The following is an 11467-nucleotide window of genomic DNA, read 5'->3' on the forward strand; positions in this document are numbered from 1 at the left end:
TTATGCATTAAAAGAAATTTACAGCATGCTTAATTCAAGAAGAAAGAAGGAGAAAAATAGGACTTACCCTTGAAGAATTCACAGTTTTCATGAATTTCTTATTCTCTCTAGTCATGATCAATCACAAACCATATAATCTCCAACGAGGACATTGCCAAAAGAGAGCCTCTTGTATTCTCTGTAGGGTTGAGAATTTTTGGAGGTGTGGGCTCTGAAATCTTTTTGGAAGAGTGAATAATTTGAGAGGATGAAGAAGATTTCTTCTCTTTGTTCTTAGGATGAAAAGAACAAATACGGAGAACTATCATGTATTCTTTTTCGAGAAGAAGATTAATTTAAAAAACTGAACAACCCCCTTCTCACGTTCTATATAGAGAGAAAAAGTAGGGGAAAGAGTTATAACTCCCTCATTTATTAAATGAAACAATTAATTTAATTATTAAAATATATATAATTATGTAAGAACTACTTTATTACATATATATATATATATATATATATATATATATATATATATATATATATATGTATGTATGTATATATATTATATGTTATATCAAATATAATACATAATCTATAGTTTTTATATTGTATCAAATACAATATAATCTATAGTTTTAATTTCTGTCAACAATGCATGGTGTTAGTATAAATCACATTTATACTAAAATTTAATTATATGAATCTTATCCATATAATTAATATTTGAATCATATTCAAATATTTAATTCCTTTCAAAATAAAATAACTAATTTTCTCAATTAATTCCAACAATTCAAATTAATCTAAAATTAATTCTTAATAATCGTTGTTGAGCTACAGAGAAGACCTTATGGACCTATTGATTGAAGCTAAAATGGTACTTGGATAATTAATTAAACTCTTTAATTAAATTACCCAACATCCATTAACTATCGGTCACTTCACTAAAGACCGACAATTGCACTCTTCTCACTACAAATATATTTCTTTTTCAATTGGATATAACTAGTCAACAGTGCAACGATCCTTCACAAATTGCTCGTAAGTATAGTTGTGCCAAAATTATTGTTTTTGCCGCTATAGTTACATCTAACTTCTTAAATACCACTGATCCCTCTAATGAACAATAAGTCATAATCCAAACTATGACCAAATCTCTCTCGAGCCAAGAGAGGGTATGGCCACATTGTTCAAGCCTTGAAAGCAGTCCTTAAAGGAACAATTTATCTATTTACCCTGACATTAGGGAATGAGCGAATTTCATCTTGTGTAGTTATGTTCCCAACTCCCCAATCAGACAAATCCCTAAAATGATAGGCATATTGAGTCGTCGACCTGACCACTCTTACCCGTGCAAATCAAAGGACCGTCTTTATAGACCTGAGTTCACAACTCACTTAGGATTCAGATCATGTCACCTATGGTCATCCTGGTGAAATGTAAGTCTCTACTATTAACGGCATTATATATGAGACTAGTCATTTCGTGGTCTGATCTTATACAAACTCTTTGTATAGGATATCCCCGCTCACATGTCTCCACATGAATGATCAGAATCAGATAATTTGTAGCACTTTACAACACTTGTAACATCTAAAAGTAGGCCATATCCGTAGTGTCACCAGGATAAGGTACCCAACTTTATCCATCTACTACAAACCGTTTAGGTTATCATTTAAACATGATCCACCTGTATGTCTCTACATACATGATTAAATTACATAAAATAATCTAGAATCTTTGTTTGTTGGATTGAGTGTCTGTTCATAAAATAACAATTATTTTATTAATAACAATTTATTTATACAAGTTTACAAATTACAAGAATACAAGAGAGATTTAGGACACCAGTCCTAACACTAAAGACTGATGCACTCTTCGCACTACATATATATTTCTATGTCCATTGAATATAACTAATCGACGCTGCATTGACCCTTCATAAATTGTTGATTTTGATCTACATTAAGGTGTATTTGCATTATTAATATTCTGCATCTAAGTGTAGTGAGTATGTGTCGATCATAAGTTTTCTCATTCTTAAGCCAAGTGTAACCTAATTACGAGTTTCTCAGGGTGTCCTAAGGTCGAACACGGGAGTTTGTACCAATCGAGATAAATAAGTGTGAATATGCAGCAGAGTTACAAATTTATAAAAATGAGGTTGAAAACATGCGATCATCTCAGTTCTAAATTGGCAGAAATGCTCGTGAGAGATTATAAAAATAATAGCTTAACATGAAGGTAAAATGTATGAAGAAGTTTGGGTCTGTGAAAATATTAATACCGCGTCACTAAGCATTATCTCAGGAACTTACCTTGGCTCACAACTTCCAATTATCGAACACCTTATGGTGGCCAACCACACTTATCATATCTATATGATGCGTGAATGAAGTTTCTATGAGCGCAAGGTTGTTTCTATCTCTAGAAATACATCTTGCTTGGCTTAACGAGTTCAACAATTGTTTTCCTTCTCAGGAGGCTAGTTATAGCTACTTGTCTCTATGAGTGTTCATAGACCAACATTTAAATGATTATGCATTAAGCAAATAGGACAACTTCCTCATATTCTACTTAGCTCATGATATTAAGCTTTCCCCTTACCCCGTTGAATTAGTGACTCATGGCAAAGGTTAGAATGAAAATAAAAGTAGAGAAAGTGATGAATGAAGACATAATGATATTAAGATAGAGATAGAGTTGTTGAATACAAATGATTAATTTCTTAAAGTATAGTGCAGTACTATAACAAAATGATAAAAGAATAAGGTGAAGAGGTAGTTGGTAGTAATTTCTTGCTCTCAACAGGTGATTGTCTAGGTTACTGGTGTTGATATGGTTGAGCGGGATGGAAAAGGCCCTCTTAGACTCTTGCTCCAGTGAGTGTCCAATGATGAATCAGGGTGAGAATGATGGAGTTGGATTTCTCTCTCGTAATTCACAAAATCTCTGGATCGTAAATTGTCTAATGATCTATTGATTCCCTCTTCTTGGCGTCAAGATTCTATTTATAGAGCCACACGTTGTTCCTTGTTGGGATTCCCACTCTGATAAGTCGTCATCGTCTGATGCGGTAGGCGCAAATGTCAACACTACAATCATGGTCAACATTCTGAAAGCTTGACAGAAAATCCTTAGGTATAGTTTCAAATATCTCAAGGCATACGATCGTCTGTTTATTCTTTAGAAGATCAAGGCATGCGATGTCCCCTACGGTCATCTATAAAATAAATACTTTTGGCGCAATATGCTCATGATATGTGGTCAGTGGGTGCTTTTGAGATACTTTAGTGCAAGTTTGATATTTAGCATGAATTCTAAGCATGATTGGTGCATAATCTTCTTTCCTTCCTTCATTATTCTAAGAAAAAGGCTACAATAACTTGTATTTCTACAAGTAATCAATTACTCGTATGTATAGCTAGGCCAAAATATCGTTTTGCCCCTGTAGTTACATCTAACTCTTTAAGTATCACTGATTCCTCTAATGAACAATTTCATAGTGCAACTATGACCAAACCCCTTTCGGGCAAGGAGATGGTGTGGCGCCACATTATTGAAGCCCAGGAATCAACTCTTAAGGGAGCAATTTATCTATAGTTTCTAACTATATAGGAGAAGTGAACTTCTTCTTATATAGCTGTGTTCCTAGCTTCCTATTCGAACGAATCCCCAAAATGGTAGGCATATTGAGTTGGGAAAATTGGCCACTCTCACCCATACAAATTAAAGGAGCACTTTCATAGGCAGAAGTTCACAATTCACTCAGGATTCAGGTCAAGTCACATATGGTCATCCTGATGAAATGGAAGTCTCATCTATCAACAGTGTTATATAAAGAGACTATACATTTCGTGGTTTGGTCTTATACAAACTCTTTGCATAGAACATCCCTACTCACATATCTATACATAATGATCAGGATCATATCATTTGTAGTACTTTACAACAATTGTAACAACTACAAAGCAGGTCATGTTCATAGTGCACCAAGATAAGGTACCTAGCTCTATGCATCTACTACAAACAGTTTAAGTTATCACTTAAACATGATTTGCCTGTATGTCTCAACATACATTTTTAAGTTCCAGAAAATAACTCTGGATATTAGTTTATTGATTTTTGTGATTAAATTAAACTAAATGATAAATAAAATACCTCTTTATTTTATTAGATAAATAAATTGTTTGTATAATACAATTACAACTACAAGACCCATGAGATTTAAGACATCAACCCCAACAGATCCGTCTAATGAATAATCAGTTTATAATCTAACTATAAACTAATTTGTCTCGAGCCAGTGAAAGAGTGAGGCTTAAGACCTTGAATGAGCCCTTAAGGGAGCAATTTATCTACTTACCCTAAAGACGAGAAGGAGCGAAATTCCATCTTGTATAGCTATGTTCCCAGCTCCCTACTCGGACAAATTTCCAAAATAGTAGACTTATTAAGCTGATGAACCTGACCACTCTCATCCATACACATCAAATAATTGCCCTTATAGACAGGAGTTCACATCTCACTCCGGATTAAGGTCGAGTCACCTATGATCATCCTATTGTAATGTTAATCTCTATAATTAACGATATTATAAAGGGAGACTAATCATTTCGTGGTCTGATTTTTACAAACTCTTCGTATAGAATACTCTCACTCACATGTCTCCATATGAACGATTAGAATCACATCGTTTGTAACACTTTACAACTATTGTAACAATTATAAAGTGGGATGTATCTACAGTGTCACTAGGATAAGACACCCAACCTTATTCATATACTACAGACTTTTTAGGTTATTACTTAAACATGATCCACTTGTATGTCAAACACACACATATATTTAAGTTACATAAAATAACCTCCGATCTTAGTTTATTAGATTGAGTTAGTGCAAACTAATTTTTGAATAAAATAACTCCTTATTTTATTAATTAAATAATTCGTATACAAATTTACGAACTACTAGAACCACGAGATTTAGGGCACCAACCCCAACATTATGAAATGTTAATCTATTCAATTAATAATGTTATAAAGAGAGATTAGTCATTTCACGGTCCGATCTTATACAAATTCTTTGTATAGGATACCCCCATTTGCATGTCTTCACATGAACGATTAGGATCAAATTGTTTGTAATACTTTACAACTCTTGTAACAATTATAAAGTGGGTTATATCTATATTGTCACCAGGATAAGACACCCAACCTTATCCATATATTACAGATCATTTAAGTTATTACTTAAACATGATTCACATGTATGTCAACCACATATATGTTTAAGTTACATAAAATAAACTCGGATCTTAGTTTATTGGATTGAGTTAATGCAATCTAAATGTCGAATAAAATAACTCATTATTTTATTAAATAAATAATTCGTATATAGATTACAAAGTACGAGAACCACGAGATTTAAGGTACTGACCCTGACAAAATGTTGTTTTATTAATGTTAAATTACAATAAAAAAGTACTATAAAATACTATGAACTAATAAAAAAATCGGGAATTCAAGATTTTGACGTAATTTATGTACTTTTGTGTCAACGAAGGTGTTTTTATTGACAATTTTGTACTCCAACTTAAATATAAGCATTTATTAATGTTTTATATATATTTTTAAATTAATAGTTATGTTTAAACTTTAAATTTAGATTTGATTGATGGTTTTATGTCACGAGCATCAACAAAACAAAAAACTCACGTGTCAACAAAGCCCAAATTTTTTGTAGACATAATTTAAATTAATAGTCGTCAAAGTTAGTGGAGCGACCGCTCCTGAAGGTCGCCGGAGGGCCGTCAAAGCTGGCAGTTGGATGTTGCCAAGGTTAGCTACAGGCAGTAATTGTCGGAGTTGGCCATTGGAGATAGTCGCTGGAGATGGTCGTTGGAGTTGAACAACGAGACATCTATGGTGATGAGAGTTGAGTGCACTATAGGTGGACATGGTGTAAAATATCGGTGACATATGAAGTTAGCCTCCTAACAATGAGACGAGTTCATATCTCAACTAATCATCTCATCTCCTTACCTCAAACACTTCAAAAGTGTAATGAGGTGTTTTTTTTTTTTTTTTTTTTTTTTTTTTGCAAAAAAAAGTGTATATGTGTTGATTCATGAATATATATTGCCATCATTATATTAAGTCTTCACACTAATATTAAAAAAGGAAAAAAGAAAAAAAAATAAGAAAGAAAGTAAAGAAAATTTGTTGACATAGCAAAATCTAATCTGAATAATATTTAAATTGCCTCCCATAAATTTTGAAAACGATACCCAATAGAAGTTTTCAAGACACGTTCTTATCGGAGACTTTGGAGACAATAATTTTCCAGAAATATCTAGACTTTTGCTCCAGTTTAATTGACATACGTTGAGATATATTTATTATTATAATGTTGCTTACATCAAGAAATTTTGGATTATTATAAGAGTAGTATTTTGGATTAGGCATTTTCAACATATAAAAATAAATAAATATAAATTTAAACCTTAGCTCTTTTTTTTCCCCTTTTTTTAGGGGCTCCAAATAGTTTTCACTATACTGCATATTTTCACCAGATTGCACTATGAGATTAAAATGCAGTGTTTATGAATTCTTAGAAGTGTATCCATTTAGTTGAATACTTTTAAAAAATCGATTATGAATTAAGTTAAGTTTTGTTGAGGGTTGTTCAAGGTAAGACCCAAGTCCACGGACGAGCATAAGCTCAGAAGTCTGCATTGGATTTTGTGAATCCAAAAAGAGAAAGTCAAACCCTCGATTTTGGGGTCGGTTAGTCGAGCTCATGGAGTTTCATCAAATGGAAAATGATCGAGTCATGTTCGTTGCTGACATCTTGCAACTTCGAGGGTCACACCTATTTTGATACCACCAATATTGCACATATCTAATCCCCAAGCGAGATTAGAGGATCAACCTTATAAATAGCATCACACCAACAACCTCAAAGGGTAAACAATATTAGCTCTATGCTTAACTGGATTAAATACTTTTTGTACTAACTTAAGAATAAAAAATGTACTCGCCTTGGTACCACATTGGTGTGAGTACTCTTGCACTTGTCAGCTCCAGCAATGTGTCTGGGCTAGAGGATTGAAAGCTAGAGAAGTCCAAAGAGGTTCACATGCAAGTATCCTAGTCCAACAAATTTAGTTAAGTGTCTTACGTTTAAATTGATTTACTTCGAAAGTTTTGAGATTAATACAATTAATAGTTTAGAGTTTTAAGTAGATTTTTTTTTTCAATGTTTTATTACTATTTTTTAGTGCAACAAATGTGAGGATCATATTTAAACTATTGATTTTATCGGAATGCATAAGTGTAGTCATTGCCAAATATAAGCATAACTTATTAGATAAGACATCTATTATTAAAACCTGATCAAAATAATTCAATCAAGATGGAATTATCTCGGCATCCAGATATAACAAAGAATTGTATCGATACCAACAAGCTGTTTTTTCTTTTTTGAATGACCAAACGAAATACATTGAGGAGTCATTTAGGCACGATGATAACTGGTCTAAAGATGTCCTCATGATCGATAAAACGGAAAAATGGAGCTAATAGACCAAAAAATTGATTGATACAACTTCAATTAATTAGTCTACGACCTATATCCGATCGATAGCAAAACTAACTAACCAAAAGTTTAGAGAGAGAAAAAAAGTGACATGTTTATTGAAATTTATTGTGTCAATTGAACCTCACGACAACCATGGTCATATTCTTTCCAAGAATCTAGTTTATTTATTCTCTTTTGTTCTTTCTTCTTCCATTCTTTATTTTCTTTGATCACGGTAAGAAAATTGAGATTCCATGACATTTAAAAGTTGTCGAAGCTCAAATTTCTTTTTTCAATTTCCTTTCTTCTTTTTCTCGTAGTTGCTTTGTTTGGTTCTCTTTTGTCTCTCTTTTTTCTTTTACTTCTTCCTTTCTTTTTTTTTTTTCTCTCACAATTTTTCAGTTTTTCAGAGTTAGAAAACTTACAAAAAATTCGACTAACATGTCACACACCTCTCCAAAAATGTTAACGATATTCAACTAAACGAAATTAACTTTTATTGCTTGCTAGAGCCTAAAATTGATGTCAATTAACCAATGGTCATTTGTGTTTATTATTATTCTAAATGTTGATGGTTTCAATTTCGAACTTTACCATTATTAAACTCAATAATAAAACAAAGTTGTCACTTCACTAAATTGTATTGCTTGTGTTGACTTTATTGTGCTTTTATTTGTCTATTGATTTTGATCACATAAATGAAATTGTAATGTGACATGCCACGTCAAGCACCATTTGTTTTCTTTTTTTTTTTCTTTCAAACCATTTGTAAATTGTGAACATTGTTATAGTGGTAGTGATTGACATGTATTACGTTTTTTAGAATAAATATTTAAATCCTCGTACTTTCACTTTTCAAAAAATGTTCAACCACGTAACTTATGAAACTTTAAATTTAACTTCATAAATCATCGTAATAAATCGTATTGTTATAGTCTCATTGTGATAGTTCAAAAACTTGCACCAAATGCAATTAAACTAAAACAAACACAACACAGCTAATAAAGTTGCAATAACAAGGTATGTTTGTCCATTTCCAAAAAATTGATCATTTAATCTCTAATAGTTTGTCTCAAAGAAGAAATGACAATGGTTTGCTTGCCACAATTCCACTAGGTTTTAAGACGGTAAATTTTGTTATGGGTGATTTACGGACCTTGTGAGAAAGTCTAAAAGAGGAAGTTCAATCAGAGGGTAAGTTGCCTCATCCCAAATAGATCAAAGCTCGATAAGAAACAGATCATGAGAGATGCCAATGAAAAGTGCACGAAACAATTAAGACGATAAATTATGTTACGTGTGTTCTCTCAATTTTTAGATTATAGTTTTCACATTAGTTGAAGAAAGACTTGAATTTCATTATAATAAATTCGGAAAACAAAAGCTATTTTTTCAAACATGATTTTTCTAGTTTTTTAAATTTGGTTGTTGAGGACGTTTGTAGAAAAAAAAAAAGAGAAAATAAAACATAAAACATTTATGAGTAGAAGTTAGTGTTTATAAACTTAATTTTTAAAAATAAAAAATCAAATGGTTATCAATTGGGCATAATTTGCTACAACATTTAAATTATAGACACTAATTTTTTTGCCTACTATAGTTCATAGATTAAATTCTAACATAATTCAAAGTATAAGAACTAAATAGCCATAAACTCAAATTAATTTAGAGCCATTAATATTTCCATCAAAGTTCAAGAACTAACGGTACTTTTACATTTAAAATAAAAAGACAATTAGAAAGTCAACCAATTATTTCATAAAGAGTAATATTTAGATGCATCACATTCTCAATACACATAAAAAGAAAAGTTAAAATATTTTACATTACTAATTATGATTGAATTTGATAAAATGCAAAAAATAAATATTACCAAAGATGCATGAGTTTTTTTTTTATTTAGAAAAAATACTTTAAAGAGATTTTGAAATCGTTATAATGGTACTATAAACAAGATTTTAGTCCTTTCAAAATTCATTTAATAACGTGATTTATATTAATACGGAGTGGAGTGTTTTTCAATATGACAAAATATAAATCAAACTTACTTTTTAGAGTATATTTGAAGTTCGTAAAACAATTAAACTATGTCGATTTGACGAAATCAAAACTGTGTGCATGAATCAAATGAGAGAGGCCGACATAATGGGAAATTTCATTAATTACTCATAAAATTTAAGTCTAATTACAAAAACGATTATACTATATGCTCATCTTCCCAAATCTGATTCCATCATATGGTAATTATTCGCCGGCTTTTCCTTTATTGTGTCCAACACCGGCCTCCACTGCCTCGACTTCGCCGCTGCCGGACACTTCCAATCATCACCACCATCGGCGGCCTCACATGGCGGCAGAGCGCCGGCCTTCACGGCGGACTTGGCGGCGGCGGTGAGCCTTCTGGCTATGGAGGCCAAGTCGGCCAGAGAAACGTCGGGATGAAGAGTGGAGAAGGGGAGAATAAAGTATACTTTACCCGGCTGCAGGATCTCGTCGGGGTTCAGCGCTGGGCTGGCGGCGGGAGAGACCAGCTGCGCTGCCGTGCAGATGAAGTACTCCGCCGGCGGGGGCGGCTTTCCGGCAACCTGACGGGCGGTGATGGGGCTGTGGAAGTGTTGGACATGGCCATTCAGGTGGACAACTTGGATTCTGTTGGTGACGGCGGCGGCGGCGACCGTGGAAGACGATCGGCGGGAAATACAGCCACCCATTTTTGTGTTTTCTCTTTTCTGGAATTTCTCTCTCTATGATTTGAAATCTCCTTTTGGTTTTGAGAGAATAAGGAAGACGAAGGGTAATGAAACTATATATAAATAATTTCAAATATATATATTATTTAGACAATAATGTTTCTCTTTTCCAATTTATATATGTTTAATTTAGCCAATAATGTATTTGAGATAATTAGTTCTTTTGTTTTGACTTCGTTACACTCGATTTCTCAATACATCTTAAAATTGGCCGATAGAGATGTTGGGACATGGCAGAGGCTGGGATGGAAAATTGCACCCAAAAAAAAATTAATAATTTTAAAGTCAATGACTTAGCTTTTGAGAAAAATGTGAAATGATCCTCAACTCATATTATAGATACGTGAAGTTACATATTTGCCCTTTCTTTTTTTCTCCTTCCGAGTACACAGTTTCCTTCTTTCTTCACAGACCCAACTTCTGGAAAAACTCCGACACAATTTTTTTTCTTCTCTATGACCATGTAGCTTTGGCCAGTGATTCCTCACCTTACATCTCTGAGAAACGACACGTAGCCAATTCTGACCAATGATGTGCGACAGAACAAAAGAGAGCGAGAGTTTCTCTGTGACCCTACAGCTCCGACCAACATTGCGCGACAGAGCTGAGCGAGAGAGGGGAAGAAGATAATCCATTGTTCCATGAATGTTTGTAAATGGATTGTCAACGAGAGCGAAATGAGCTTTTTCGCGTGCGCGATTTTATTTTGGTAAAATTTTATTTAAATTTGACGTGAGCTCATGACTTTTTTTTTTTTTTTTTGAAAATTTGGGTCATTTGAAATTTTGGGACAATTTTTTTACTCATTCGTACAAATTTCCCGACTGGAATGACTTCCAGATTTAATTTCGTATGGATTGGGTGGGATTTCCTATGTGGATTTGTGGGGATTAGGCTCATCACATAAAATTTATATTTTTCACTAATTTTTTATATAAAATCTCACATGTATAATAATTTGAAGTCGAAGAAAATTACTCAAATTTTCTAGTAAAAGAAAATAATTATCAATAAAATTATTCATATATATAATCTAAATTTAAATTTTAAATTCAAACATATTCTTTATCTTTGTCATTAAGAGCCAAAGTGAGTTGACTTATGTAACTTGCATAGTCTTTCTCCTTAAAAATCGAAGGTTCAATCTGCAACTT

General features: G+C 32.8%; 1 protein-coding gene across 1 annotated transcript; it reads right to left on the bottom strand.

The window, feature by feature from the left end:
• Positions 1-9698: 9698 nt before the first annotated feature.
• LOC150035637 (uncharacterized) lies at positions 9699-11004 on the bottom strand. The gene has a single exon (XM_090314284.1). It carries the CDS (start codon positions 10272-10274, stop codon positions 9774-9776), a length of 501 nt encoding a protein of 166 aa, XP_090170410.1. The 5' UTR covers positions 10275-11004; the 3' UTR covers positions 9699-9773.
• Between the last annotated feature and the right edge of the window lie 463 nt (positions 11005-11467).

This window comes from Benincasa hispida, chromosome 6 (assembly GCF_027475165.1).
Source record: "Benincasa hispida cultivar pf3 chromosome 6, pf3_genome.v1.1, whole genome shotgun sequence".
In the NCBI taxonomy this organism is placed as follows: Eukaryota; Viridiplantae; Streptophyta; class Magnoliopsida; order Cucurbitales; family Cucurbitaceae; genus Benincasa; species Benincasa hispida.

Bases quoted from the DNA above. Each gene is read 5' to 3' on its own strand.
- LOC150035637 (XM_090314284.1), bottom strand. From the start codon at position 10,274: ATGGGTGGCTGTATTTCCCGCCGATCGTCTTCCACGGTCGCCGCCGCC.